General features: G+C 36.8%; 1 protein-coding gene across 1 annotated transcript in view; it reads left to right on the top strand.

Annotated features, from left to right (window-relative positions):
* Positions 1–14,575, top strand: part of spata6 (spermatogenesis associated 6) — a 34,187-nt gene extending 19,612 nt beyond the window's left edge. The window contains exons 11-13 of the mRNA XM_088927560.1: positions 6,593–6,692; positions 11,182–11,270; positions 14,416–14,575. Of these exons, the coding sequence (XP_088783686.1) occupies positions 6,593–6,692; positions 11,182–11,270; positions 14,416–14,575 (349 nt within the window). The remainder of the gene's footprint in view (positions 1–6,592; positions 6,693–11,181; positions 11,271–14,415) is intronic.
* Positions 14,576–14,899: the final 324 nt, after the last annotated feature.

The following is a 14,899-nucleotide window of genomic DNA, read 5'->3' as shown; positions in this document are numbered from 1 at the left end:
ACTATGAGGGGTGTAGGCTTTTTAAAAAATTATAATAGCCTTAAAAAAGCATAGTAGCCTTAAAAAAATATAATACTTTTGCTGCCTGGGTCAAATCACACAACCAGTTTTTATGTGCTTATGAAATTTGTCATTCTCAGACTGAAACGATTTCCATTTTGTTAACAGATGGAAGGCAGGGAGGGGAGCTCATACCTTATCCCATTTGAATTTCCAATAATGAATTATTGGCTCAATCTCAACCTTATGAAAACACACAAACAAATAAAAGAGGTTGTATAAGTCAGATCTTTATTTCGATCACAATAGGCTACTGAAATGTGTTTCCCCTTTCTTGAAATTACAGGATCTGATGTCTTGTCATGTTTGTTCATCACTTTTTTTTTAAAAAAAGGACAGAGAGAAAACAAACTAAAATAGTATTGATTGTGTTTCAGCAAGATTGGTGTGAATGCATTTGACCCAACAAGCGGTTTAATAAATTCTGAGATACCTTGCAATTGATCTGAGCTCTGCAAGCTAAAACTGCATGTTTTTTTCACTTCATTGTAAACATTAAAATCAATAGACAATTTTAAACTGAGAAAAAACTGAGAAATCTATGATCTTCCTTCCATAAATTGAAAACGCGACAAAAGTCATAAACCTGGAGATTAAAGCAAGTTTATCATATTCTGGCTACAGTAAAGCACGATTTTGGAAATCTCTGATGGAAGAGGAAATGACAGAAACGTGTTGCCCTCATTGAGTTGTGGTGCTTTTTTTCTCCATTATTTTAACTCATGCTGTGGTTACATTAAGCCATTTTTATAATGAAATGATATGAGTAGCACAGTACAAAGATTAACACTTTATGGTCAACATAAACTTTTTAAAAAGGTTTCCAGCAAAAGAAGGAGAACAGCTACAAGAGAAGGTTTTTTGTCCATGGTTGATTTTTTCCTAACCAGCTACTCAGCTAGCTGCAGGCTTCAGTTTGAAAAACATCTGCTTTTATACATGTATAAAAGAAAACAGTGTATTACACAGTGCTGCCACTCAAAAGAATGGTGCTAACGGAATAGGTGCAAAACCATAAAACTTGATCAAGGGAGTGAGTATGAACCGTGTTATCGAACAGTGTGTAAATGGAAGATAAAGAGGCTAAGGCTCTAGAATCCTGACTGGAGGGTTTGAGGGTTCAAATCCCAGGGGGACACCACTGCTGTACCCCTGAGCAAGATGCTTTACCCAGACTGCTCAGGCAGTTAAAATTAATACCGAAATGAGTCTGTGAAAAGAAAAATATAGGTAAAGGGAACCCAGTGATGCTTGGATACAAGAGCCAGCATCGTACAATATATTACAAACGTAAACAAATACTGTTTATAAAATATCACTTGATTCAAAATAATACTGTACCCTCAGGAAAGTGTTTTTCTAATGTGAAAATTGGAGACCCAAAACTGTAGAACACAATATCTACAACAGCTGTTCCTAATGTATGCGTAAAGAGGACCTTTTTGTTGGGACACTCAGTTAAGCAAATTCTATTTGAATTACCCAGCGTTCTCTCCGACTTCTTTCATGCTATCTTTTATCTCCCACTGCCCAGATTGGAGTACGTAGCAACAATGTGTTCTATCTGCTAGCTTTGCGGTATCTGTTCCAAATTGTCTGTAAGACTATGCTTATTATACAAAGCTGGAAGACACCGACAGCTTTCTGCATAATAATTTTAAGAGGCGCTTTGCAGATGAGATGCATCAGTTTGGTACTGGTAGTGACAAAGTTTGACATGAAAACAAAGCCTGCAATCAAACAATTTGCGGGAATGTATCAAGGCATCTAAGGAAATAAATAAATCTCCAAATTTTCCTTCTTTTTATATTTGAAGATTTTTTTGTATCTTACACTCTAATATGTTACATGGCTAAAAGTATTTATTTAATCTAGGCACTTAAAGAAGTACAGTACAATACCAATTTAAAAAACACAGCTAAAGAGAAAAGCACAAGAAGGAACTACATCAAATTGCTTTTTCAAACTTCAAGTGAATTAAAAATTGCAGGCCCATGTAAATGTATCACCCTGTGGTAGAAGTTAAAATAAACAAGGCATACATTTCTAAATAAAAAAACACACTAATTCCAGCATGCCTCTCTGAGGAAAAGCAAGGGAGATTTATGTTATATTCCACTCCTTGACTCATAGCAATTTTTTTGTGTTAAATGCATGCGCGATATTACGTTTTTAAGATATTAAGTACATATCCACGGCACCTTTATGCTGTATGGCATTTATTTCCACAATTAAAGGCTTTTAAATGACTGTAATTTGTCTAAATCCTATTTAAACAAGACAACAGATTTTAGTAATACTTTTTCTATGATGCATTTATGATTATGTGTTGAGTATCATGCTTAATTATGAAGTAAATGTGTAAAACGATTTCTTAACATTTATATTACATTTTGTCCATATCAAACTGATATTTTCACTTGAACATTAATGTAGTAAAATTAGGCAATGTATTTTTTCTTTTGGTTTCATTATCAACATTTTATTGTTAAAACTCACACAGCGTGGGTATACACTTCAATACTTCAGTACTCTGACCATGGGAGCTGTGCAGAGACACTACATTTTTGAATTTCTGCACCAAAAAAATATATATGTCTTTTTCTCAGCTAAAAATGATGCTAATCACCTTTTTTCTGTCTCGGTTCATCTTATAATGGTAATTGAAGAACTGGAAAACTAGCACCTTTAAGGTTGAATGTATTTATGTACAGTAGAATACATAAGTATGCAGCAGTTTCCTTTATTTAAAGACCTGTTTTTATTATTTCATTATTTACTTTAATATTATTTATTTCCACTGATAATACTGAGACAAATCAATAAATCAATATTAATCAATAGTGCTTAAATGGCAATCAGTGATTGCAAAGATGTTTTGATGAGAACAGCTTGCAATTAAAAAGCAATTATTTTTGCCTCTTCATTTCATAGTTGTAGTTGCAGTATGATTTCCTGGCGGCACATTAATTGTGAGTAGTCACTGTATGTATATATGTGTGTTTGGTAAGGAAGTGAGTCTGTATGTATGTTAGGTGATATAAAAATGGTCTAATTGCTTCTATAGTGCATTTGGAGACTTGGGGACAGTGGCGATAATGGAAGAAATGCTTTTAAAGAATGTTTTGTGTCTTGGTGCCGAGATCTTGCTTTAATTCCTCAGCATGCAGGCATTGTTTGTTCCACCTCTGTTAATGGTGATATGCACTTCAAATACTCAAAATGAATCTCTGGCTCTGGATTCTGAAGGGTGAATCGAGAGCAGAGAGATCACGTTTTTGCACAGGTGCTTGTAAAGCAGCAGTACAGAGTCTATAGCAATGCCACATTGTTTAGTTCTTCCTTTTGTAAGGGTTTTTCAGATTTACTGTCTGTGTTGCAATGAGCTGTTTTTCTATCATACAGCTTGTGACAAATATTCAGTCTTCTAACCCATGTACTTTTTATTTGCATAATTTGAATTACACCTGGTAAAACTATTTGTTAGAAATGTGCTTGATGATATACGTCTGTCAGACGAATTGTTTCAAGACTGCCTGGATGATTGCGAGCACATAGAATAGAAATCTTATTTAAAACATTTATTACAGTAGGAAACTTGCATGCATGACGTGCCTGAAAATATATATTAAAACATAGATTTTGAAGCTTTTTCTTCACAATGCTAAAATACAATGTCTCTGCTTGAATACCTGTGTATGTGTAACCTGTGCTAGGTTACATGCATTCATCTTGCCAGTATAAGTATTGAGAATGCATGACCCAGGACATTGTTATTAATTAAAAAGGAAATTTGCCACATTATAATTCCAAGTTCTTCACATGTGGTTTAATTAGCCTGTCTGTTTGGCTTTTTTTTAAAAACTGGGATGACCATAGCCACGATTTGGTCTTTGTAGTGAGAACAGCATTTTATTGACCTTAAGAAGGAAAGAATGAGCTGTTTACATCAAGACATCTTAATAGGCCCAGGTGCAAGTTCACATAAAGTTGCAGGGGTTGTATTACACTCTGAAACATGCTCTCATTAAAACAAGGCTTTCCAAGGTGAATTCTCCTCCGTCAGTTATTATCCTGATAAGGATTGCTTCACAGCTGGATCCTTTCCTAAAAGCATACGGAGCAAAGTGGGTACACATGACTGCGCTCTTGAACTGGATGCTAGTCCATCGCCGGGCTGCCGTAGACTGAAACATAGCTAGCATGTCTTTGAAAGGTGAGAGGAAATGAAAACCTTATCACAGGGGAACGTGCAGACTTCTCAAATACAGATGCACAAGTCCAGAATCAAAGCCCGGGCCCAAGCACTATACGGCAGCAGGTGCCATGCCAACGTGGTGCCCAGGTTAATTCTCAAGATTAAAAGTTTTCATTCCGGTAAATTTGGCCTTGCCAATCTCCAGAATGTAGTGTCATGTGGGTTTCCTATAAAGCTCTTCATGGTGCTTGCAAGTATAGAGGATGTAAGAAGTCACAGCCCGCTGCAGCGAAGGTTGAAATGAGTTTTAATTTGTTACGAAAAGGCAAACTTCTGGAACACACTGCGTCTTTCTCAGTGATCTGAATTCAAGCGTTATCAGGAAGGTTGTGTAATCTGAGCACAGCCCCAGTCATTTTCCAGTACTGCTGTATGCATTAAAACCTATACAGGGGTTTTCCACATCCAGCACACTGGCTGTTTTTGACAAGGCTCCCCGCCTTGCATTTATTCCCACAATGACACATACAACTGATGTCTGTTTCTCTGCAAGAGTAAATTTAGGATGAATCCCAGGTTCTTAATAAGTAAGAATGAATAATAAACATGAATCTCCAAGAGCCTAATTTAAAGCTGTCCTAGTAATGCTGTGCCAAAAGACATTTGTGACTGCATGCTACTCCTTTGTAGAATTCAAGTGTTTTTAAGTATGTTCTGTACCAGCTGCAGATGACTCTGACATTAAATCCATTCACATTTGTTGGAATAGGGAAGGTGGTTTGGTGTTTGTAATGGCCGTGTTAAATGTTTAACTGGAACCACCAATTGCTCAGGAGTGTGTTGATTGAGCAAAGCAAAAGGGGCAGTGTTCTGGCTCGTCCCGGCCTGTCTGGAGGGCAGCTTCAAAATTGCAAATGACACTTTTTCATGAGTTTCTTAGTGGGGTTAATTTCAAATGATATCACATATGGCTTTTTGTACTGGGTAAAAAGGAGAGGTCAGAAACATGTAAGGCAAGTAGGTGATCAAATAAAGACTGCAATAACTGCTACAGGCATAAATGTAAATTATATTGCTGAATTTGAAAATAATAAAATGTAAACCTTGTGTAAAAAATTGAAGAAAACACTATAAAAATCTACATTGTCTTATATATCCTCTCCACCCTGCCTTCAGTAACCTGAGATGAAATAAAGACAGCAGTCTCTGCAACAGTTCTACCTCTTTTTCTACTTGTGCTGTTCTTGGTGCCTGAGCACAGACTAGTGGCGGTTAAGCATAATTTCCTACGTTTGATGCAAGAATTCTTGTTTTTATTTAAATCCACCCACTAAGATATATTAGCAAGCAGTTATGCTAAATCTGTTAACTTGTGCAGCACTTTAAAAGTTAGAATGAATGCTGATTTATTATTATTTCTTTTATCAGTCTTTGCTGTTTATAGAAAGATTGTTACCATTCTTAAACAAGTCCGAATTGAAACTCTACTTCTAGATAAGATGAAATAACACCTATTAGAAGGGATATATTTGTAATGTTGAGCTACAGTACCTTTCTCACGTTAGTAAGAGCACTTTACTGTTGGCTCAAACATGGGGGCACTACTCTTACAATTGTGTTGGCATTGCCCGTGTAATTTATTTAAAGGGAATTCTGTTGGGTTTTATTATTGCCCTGAATTTTAAACTTTTTTATGTCACATTGCGCAAATATTGTCTCGTCATCCATGCACCCACCTCGGTCAGAGCCAAGTGTGCTTGCACAGCTGATTTCCTTTTTTATAAGGCCCTGCTTTTAATTCCTCCACAGAGGAGAATGAAAAGTTTTCATTCCTTTACTGTTATTTCTTTGAAATTAGCTGTATAATGCCTTTGCTACAGCTGGTGGTAATAGTCATTAAAACTAGCTTATTGTGTGGGCGTGTGTCTTAAAACAGTATCCATTATAATGAACTGTTATATTAGTTGTCCTTTGCATCATTCCTTCCAACAGTAGATTCAGGTATTTAATACTTAATGGTATTGACTAAATTAACCCCAGGCAAGGACTGAAGCTCAAGACTGAAACAAGGAAACAGACATGCAAAAATAAACATCTCATGTACAGATTAGAGAAGACACTGATTTGCATTGCATGTGCATTTGGGACAGAGAATTTAGAACATTTAGAGGATATTAAAATCGGGTATTATGCTATGGTTGACGAGTGTGAGAGCTCAGACGTGTTTTAAATGAAATTTCATGAATGACCGTCAGAGCATGTCAGCTTCTACTTGTGCATTTTTAGCTATTTCCTCCGCATTTCAAGACTTCATCTGAAGTCTTTGTTTTAAAGGTTCCAGACCAGTCCTTCCACTCCAACACACTGGGAAGAGATCCATGAGAGGGTTCAGAAGATCCTCAAAACCCACCGCAGCCGGCATGGAATGACACCTGTAAGTAACACTCCAAGTTTCATTTTTCCAAAAGGCAGTTAGATTCTATGGTCCTCTTTCACAAATCATTCTGATGCAATAGTGCTGAAAGTTTAGAAAATGGCATGTTAACCCGTTTTCACAAACTAACAAGGCATGTCTAACAAGAAAGGACATACAGTATGACAGCATGCACTTCTTAAAGTCAAGATGATGGGTTCATTAATGTGTTGAATATGCCAATGTCACAGAAAGAGAGCATTAATGAGGGGAGTTGTATGCACATACTGTAGTATTCACAGCAACTTCTTAACCATAAGATATACAGTATTTAAACTGGCTGTGCTAGTAACACTGATGGGAAGCAGGTGATACGAGCTGCTCTCCATCTCATTAAAAGGTACCGTTCGGTTTGTCTTATCGTAGAGGCAGTCCCTGCCACCACAGAGAGGTGTCAATATCAAAAGGGAGCAAGGGGAGAAAGTTCCAGAACCCAAAAGCAGAGACAACTAGAAGGTGTTACTTTACTAGGCCCTTCAGAAGAAGCCATCCTCACCAGATTCAGATTAGAACATAAAATTCGATACAAGTTATATATACTGTATACCGTATATATTTACATGTTTCATTTCCGAACTTCTCTGCCGTCCTCTTGCCCGCGAAGACTCGTCAGATTCTGTCATTTCAGAGTGCTGTAAAACAGGATTTTTTTTTTTTGAGGCAACGTAATTTCACTAATGGCAAAGTACATTTCTGTAACAGCAAATGTTTATGCTTTCTCTTTTAATGTACAGTGCATGTATTTTATGAGTAGTATATTTTATGGCACAATTATCTGCGGCATTTTTTAGTGTTTTTTTTAAATGTCCAAAAAACAATTCCTTCCAAATACCCCAGGGGCATAAAAAAGCAGTAGGAGAGGCACACAGCATATAAATGACATCTGACAGTGCACTTTAAAACAAATGTTCCCACCGTTACCAGGCATATATCATTAGCAAGTATGTCTAGTATTTTTAAAGAAGATTGAAAAATTAAATGTATATATACTCATTATGTTTTCTGATGGGTAAACCTCAACTTGGGACAAGCTTTTCTACTCTAGGCATTGAAAGTTTCACATTTTGTGTGTGTTTGTGTGGAGTGGGGCATAAAAAATTATTTTCAGAAGGGGGCAGCATACTAAAGGTCTGAGCACCACTGTCCTATGTTTTCCCACACACCCTGAGTCGCTGCTCCTTCGTTTATGTTAACCGGTCCATAAGAATATCAGCATTTCCCTAAGGCACACCTGTCTTCGGGTGCACCCTGCACGTCTTGCGGTAAGAGCTGTGTCTTCTTAAAATGCATTTTACTAGGCTAATGGTATGCTAATGATTTCCATTGTATGCACCTTCATGAGAAACATGCACTTTGCGAATATGGTCTCCCTAATAATCGTAAATTTCTCTGGGGGGGGGTTAAAAAAAAACTTTAATAGCTGGCATCACACACAGTTCAAAGAAATCAAGGGAAGTGGGACATATTCTGATTTTATTCTGGTATAAAACATAAACCAAGGTCCCGGTAAACATTGTATAGTTTTTACTTGTACAGTGGTGATGGGGTAAGATACTGGATTTATGAACACTATTAAATTACACTATTGGGCACCACTGTTGACATGTATGGTGTTAGCAATGACAGTTACAGAAAAGAGATATGTAATTACAGTCCAATTGCACATTTCCAGGACTGTCTGCAAGTCATCGTACACTTCAGCTGTTATTGCGTTGTTACAGTAGAATTTTGAAGTGACGCTAAGGTAGAGACACTTCTGCCACTGTGTGGACCAGCAGATCCTCATGCAGTACTTATCATGGCTCCAAAATTTGGCATTTGGTGGGAGGGCAGTCATAAGCCATAACCCATGAATGTTCTGGTTGAAAGATTTGCAAGGGAATATAATATAATAGCCTTACTGAATGTGAGGGAATCACTTTACAAACGATTCTATATGTTTAAGCTTTGCAAGCCTTTTTTATCAATCTCTCAGCCCTGTAAAATCACCTCTCAAAAAACCATTGATGAAACTGGGCAGTGTATCCCATGCTTAAGAAAAGTCTTATAAAATGGTGTTTTCACAGCTCTTTAGGCCATATGGATGCCATAAGACTGAGCTCCATCTTAAGAACTCTTGCTGGCCAGTTGTGCAAGCAGAAGAAAATGAATAGTGACTGCATTGAAATCAAACAAGTGAATGTTTTTAATGTGTTCCAGTAGATGTAGATATGAATACTAATTGAAAACATTGAAATAGGGAATGGAAGTGAAATAGGGAATCCTCTAATAAAATGTGACCATTTCATAAAAGACAATCTATCAGTGATTTGTCTCATGTAGATATAGTGATTACCAACAGAATGTTCCCGCACTAGAAATGCTGCTATTTGATATCTGTGGTTAGGATTCATCTTTCTAAATTACCCCTTCTGCAAAAATTAAGTGAACAAATGCGAAGGAAAGCAATACTTATAAGGAGTGTGTCACTATGTGTCAAGTGGTGTCAGTCAAAACATCCACCATGATCGTGCAGAGATTCAGGGTTTAATCCTGAATTTCTAAAAGCATTAATTCATATACATGTGTGAGTTACACATTAGAACCCAATCTTGGATTCATTCGTAAGGTCATGAGTTTTCCTACATTTAACTGGGCGTATTAAGACAGAATGCATATAAATAAAAGTGTTCAGCCAAAACTCTTAGCCTTTAGAAGATTCACTGCCATCACAACAGATGTGGTGGACTTCTGTGATTTGGGCAACATTTCTGCTTTCTGATTTTTATTCTATTTACCTGTTTTCTGAACATGATCTAGAAGAACTGGATCAGATTTAGCTGCCTTGCAGTAAAACATCAAGACATAGAGTTCAGTCTGGGTTTATTTCAATTGGAAACATCTCTTCAACAGATTTGTGTCCGAGGCCTAGTAAGTGGAGTCATTACTGTATTTTTCTTTCACTTGAAATCAATTGAATTTCTTTAGAACTTCGAAAGCTGAAAGCCTTAGAGGAAACATAAAGCTTTGGAATTGGCAGGTGTTGTATAAAATGCATCACCTCCCACGCTCTGTGCTTGAATCCTTATGGTGAAACGCAAATGACATCTAACTAATTACTCTAAAGCTTGAAATCCTTTCTGTAAGGCAATGCTCTGGGAGGAGGAACTTCTCACGGAAAGCTGGCACTAAACCTCATCTTCACGGCAAAGAAAAGGAAGTAGATAACAGTGGCATCTCAGCAAGTGCCAGGACAACATGGCATGAGTTTTATAATGGGTTAAGGGAATAAACCATAATCCTCACATAATAAAAAAAGAACAGCTTATGGGATTTCTTTAAAGGCTGTTAAATTCTGAAAGAAACAAACCGACAAACTCAGTATGAATTGAAGACCTAAGAGTAGAAATATCACCCAGTAGCATGGCCTCAGTCTTATTGCTGTTCAAATGCAAAATGTTTTGGTTCATCCAAAATTCAGCAATACATTAGAGGTTTCAAAAGTCCTGGCTAGCAACAAAACCATGGGCTGCTGTAGGCCTTTCAGTGCTTTAATGTCTGAGGACATAGAGGGATCCTAAATGGCACCTGCAGTAATATTTGGCTGATCAGTGGGTACATAAGAAACTTTCAGTTTATTTGAGGTTGCTTTTATTCCCCCCCATACGAAGCTGTGTTTTTAGACTGTCGTAATTGCAAAAGCCAAATCCCAGTTCAAAAATACCAGCGTGTGCCCTGTGATTACATCTGTGAAAAATTAATATGGCTGGTTAAGTCTACATGGAAACATTTAATCTTTAAAATATTTTTTTTCTTAAAAATGCATTTGGGTATGAGAAAAAAAGAAACAAAATATCATCATTTGTTATTACATGCTAACACTGCATAAAACTTCTCTGCTAATAGTGTAATTCAATACTCAGGTTCATCAATCACCAAGCCCAAGTCAATATCGTGTTCCAGTATCCAAAGCACAAAGCAAAGTAGACACATGCACAGGAGTACCTGGTATCTCTGTCATGTCATGCAGGGGCAAACACAGGCTCAAATGAAGATAAGTGTTATTTTTACCACCACACAGAAACTTTTGTGGAGAAAGAACAGACAATTCCACTTTCTTTCAAAGTGCTCATTTTAATCTTGAACTTCCTTTCTCGTGGGTATCAGGAATGGGCACCCTGAGACAGACAGTCAGGCCTATCCTGCAATCCTTTGGGAGGTGGGAGTAAATGGAAACACCACGTGAAAACCTGTGAAATGCCAAGCAAACATGCAGACTCCCCATAGACAGGCACTCAAAGCTGTCAAAAGCATATCTTGGAACATTCAAGCTACGGGTTTAGGCAAAAGGAATGCCTTCTTGTATTTTCTTTTATATTTTTAGGGAGTACAAACCAGGATTTGCATGTTAATATTTCATACCTCTCCTGCCCCTGTCCATCGGATAATGATTCTGTCATTGTTTTCACAGGTTTGGGGGAGCCTTACAGATTCTGTGCATCAGAAGACCTCCACATCCTGTAACGACTCTCTATGTGACAGCCAGGTCCAAGAGGACAGGTAAACATCCTGTCATGAGATGTTAGATTACAAAGCTCTCCCCTATGCTAAATTGCTGAACTGCTAGCATATTAATCCCTGACATCTGAGGAAATGAACATTTTCTGGTGATTATCTTAATAGCCCAATCTCAGACAATCACCACCGCTGTGACAAGAGCTTTTACTGCTTCCATTACATTTAAATTGCACTCCTGTATTTATTTTTTGTTTGTTTCTTGTGATCATTTTTTTCTCCCCTAGGAATGAAAAAAACTTAAGTATATCCAACTATATAGAGAAAAAAAATAGAAGAACAAATGGGAAAACAGCGAATAAGAGTGTAACTGAGGCAGACAAGTGCTGTAAAACTAAGGTCATGCTTTATTCTATCACAGTATCAGGGTGTAGGACAGGGAAGAACTAACCATAACAACATAAGAATTACCAGTTAAGGGGAGGCTGTTCAGCACATCCAGCTCTCTTGGTAGTTAGCTAATTGAACCTAGGATCACATACATCCTTTTCTTGAAAGAAGCCAGTGTATAAACTTCAACGTCATGGCTGAGTAGCATGTTCCATACACCCACAACCCTTTGAGTAAAGAAGCGCCTATGGGAAAGACACTTTAAATGCTGTTCCTCATAGTGGGAGGTGCATGCTAAATAGAACAGGAAATGACTGCTCCGTACCTGTAGACAGGGATCCAATCATTTTATCAGGATAGTGTCAAAGGATTCTTTAAGAAAAAGTCAAGTAACTCTGGTATCAGTTTCTAGCCATTCTAACAAACTAACGTGCCTCTCCATATGGTATGATAGCACTGTACCTTTAAATTCTCTCTGCAGGCCTACACTGTCATAACAAAATACACAGGCAAACTTTTATCATGTAATAAACCTATAGTATAAAGACAAATTCAGGAAAAAAACAGCACTTTTTCATGAAATTCAGTGAATTTGTATTGACAGGTCTTTCAAAAATGCACAGAACCACACTAGTTAGAAATTCAGAGTATTTCTTTCTTTCTGTGATTTTCATGCATACTACCTATCATGTTCTACAGGTTCATGTAGTATATGTAATCTGCTATTCTCTTATTGTGTTAAATGTGCATAATTCAAATTATTTTGTAATTTATTTCATTAGCAGATTAAGTAAGATCTAAGGTTTGGAGTAATGCAGTTGTTTGATACAACAAAGCAGATCTAACAATTGTCTGGCAATCATAATTTGTTTGTACCATAATAGGATTATTCTTATGTTAAATTTTTACTAATCCTGATTCTGACAACCAAGAATTCTTCAAATTATTTTTAAATGAGAAAATTATCAGCGTTCCCTTGCATTGCCAGATCTGGAAAAAATTGAAATGGTCACAGAGTACAGAATATTATGATAATTGGTGCACATTATGATACGGGATGAAATGGTAATAATAGTCAGACAACTCCTGTATTTACAATAAACACATGAAATGATGTGGATTTAATATATACTCAATTAGTCAAAGAGTGGGTGATGACAGACCTTGTCTGCATAACATAGAAATCTCTAGAAAGGTCAAAAGCTGTTGTTTTTATTGTTTTTGATAACTTGGTAAGCGCAGTGAGGAATATACAGTACAGTGCTGTTTGAAAGTATGTGATCCCTTCATCTTTACACATACACTAATTCTTATTTACCTTCTTATTTTCTTATTTACTATTTCTTTTTCTGTTACATACATAGATTTCTCTAAACATTACATAGAATTTGGGGATATCGACCCTTTATTTTAGAAATATTTCTAGTTCTTTAAAAAAATGGTTCTTTAAAGAACTAGAGGGGTACACAAGCCTTCAAGCAGCACTGTGGAGACAATTGAATAACAATGACAGTAAGTGACTGAAGATGAAAAAGGAAACTGAAGTTGTAAAGGATTTAAATCTTCCGACCCTTACAAAGAAATGTAACCATATTACAGTATGCTTCTTAATTTCAAAGCAATTTGTTATTTATTTAAATCTTGCATACCATGGAAAAACTTTTATTTTTCAGTTATTTTTATAGTATAGGCTGTTGGTAGATATAATGCTATAGAAGCTGGAGGGGTGTCTAGGGTTATGGAATCACTCAAGATCAATAAAACTCCACAGTATCCTACCAAATATACTTAAGAAAAGAGATATTGTTCAGAAGCTGTTGATGCAACTGTTTCATCAGTCGCTCAAGGCAGGGGTTGTACTGACAGACCGGAGCATTGCTGATGTTATACCCATCCAAAAACACATTCACAAAACTGAACCTGCTAAGTACAGACCAATTAGATCTTACATGTAATGGAAATAATAATTATAATTAAACTAGAGGATCACCTTCAGTATTTGTAAATAAGATCCTAGAAGATAATTAACATTGTTTCACAAAAGTTAGGTCTTGCTTAAATTAAAAACTATTTACAGTTCTTTGAACAAGGAACAACAGTAATGGACACACACAGCACAAACAGTATGCTGTATGGGTAGCTCTCAGTTTACAATATAGTAGTTAAAAAGATAGAATTTATGTAATTCATTAGAAAGACCACATTTAGAATACTGTGTACTGTTAACGTGGTTACCACGTTAAAAAATGATTGCTGCTCTGGAATCAAACCAGAGAATAACAACCAGATGTATTCCTGAGCTTAGGAATGTCCTACGCCAATAAATTGAAATGGGCTAAACTAGTTTAGTCTTGAAAGGAGAAGACTGCGAGGGGACTTAATTCACGTAATTAAATTCAACACACAAGGCTTCTACAGTGCCAGAGGTGAAACACAAACTAGGTCACGAGTGGAAACTACATGGAAGTATGTGGGGTGTAAATCTGGGAACAGGAGGTGCTTTACACAAAAGGTTGTGGGAGACCGTTGAAGCCAAAACTGTATTTTTTTTCAAGAAATGGCTGGATGAAACATGACGTCAGATCAATTGATCAATCACGTAATTATCTAACGTGAATAAAAGAAAATTCAAAGATATTGTAAATGTCTTAAAACATGAAAGTAAACTAGATTTACAGAAGTATTGCAGTGATTCTTGTGTTTCTGTTGAAATGCTGAATTCTGAAAGATGTCTCAGAATGTAATTATGTTTTCCCTGCTACAATACACATCTGTTGACAGTCGTATCTTTACCCTCCAGCTCTAGAGGTCTTGGTGAGGCCACAGTCCATTTAGACAATGGGACATTCTGGTCAAATCAGGCTGCCCAGTACACAGGGAAGCCACACAGGGCTGTGTTTGAGGACAGTCTGGGGAAGATCTACAGAAACCTCTTCAAGAAGGCTTCTAGCACCACCTAGAGCGGGATCTGTGATCAGCCGTGTGAGTTTACCCATCGACACAGGGAGAGGAACTGTCAAAAAGTATTATTTTCTTTATTCTAAAAGATCCATGTGTAAAAGAGAGGCCACAGAACACTCGAAGGATTTGGGGTTTGTGTTTGCTTTAAAAATCAATATTTTGTGATCCATGTGTTTCAGTCTCTGAGGAACAAGAAGCACACAATGTATAGTAGCAAACACCCTGGTGGTGAAAAAACAAAAATCAACATGTTAAGTTGTTTCTGTTCTACACAATTAGGGTAAACATCTTACAGCAAGGCCATCATATAGCAGTTACAGGAT

This window comes from Atractosteus spatula, chromosome 11 (genome assembly GCF_055471065.1).
Source record: "Atractosteus spatula isolate fAtrSpa1 chromosome 11, fAtrSpa1.hap1, whole genome shotgun sequence".
Lineage (NCBI taxonomy): Eukaryota > Metazoa > Chordata > Actinopteri > Semionotiformes > Lepisosteidae > Atractosteus > Atractosteus spatula.
This window is presented reverse-complemented; position numbering and strand designations above follow the sequence as displayed.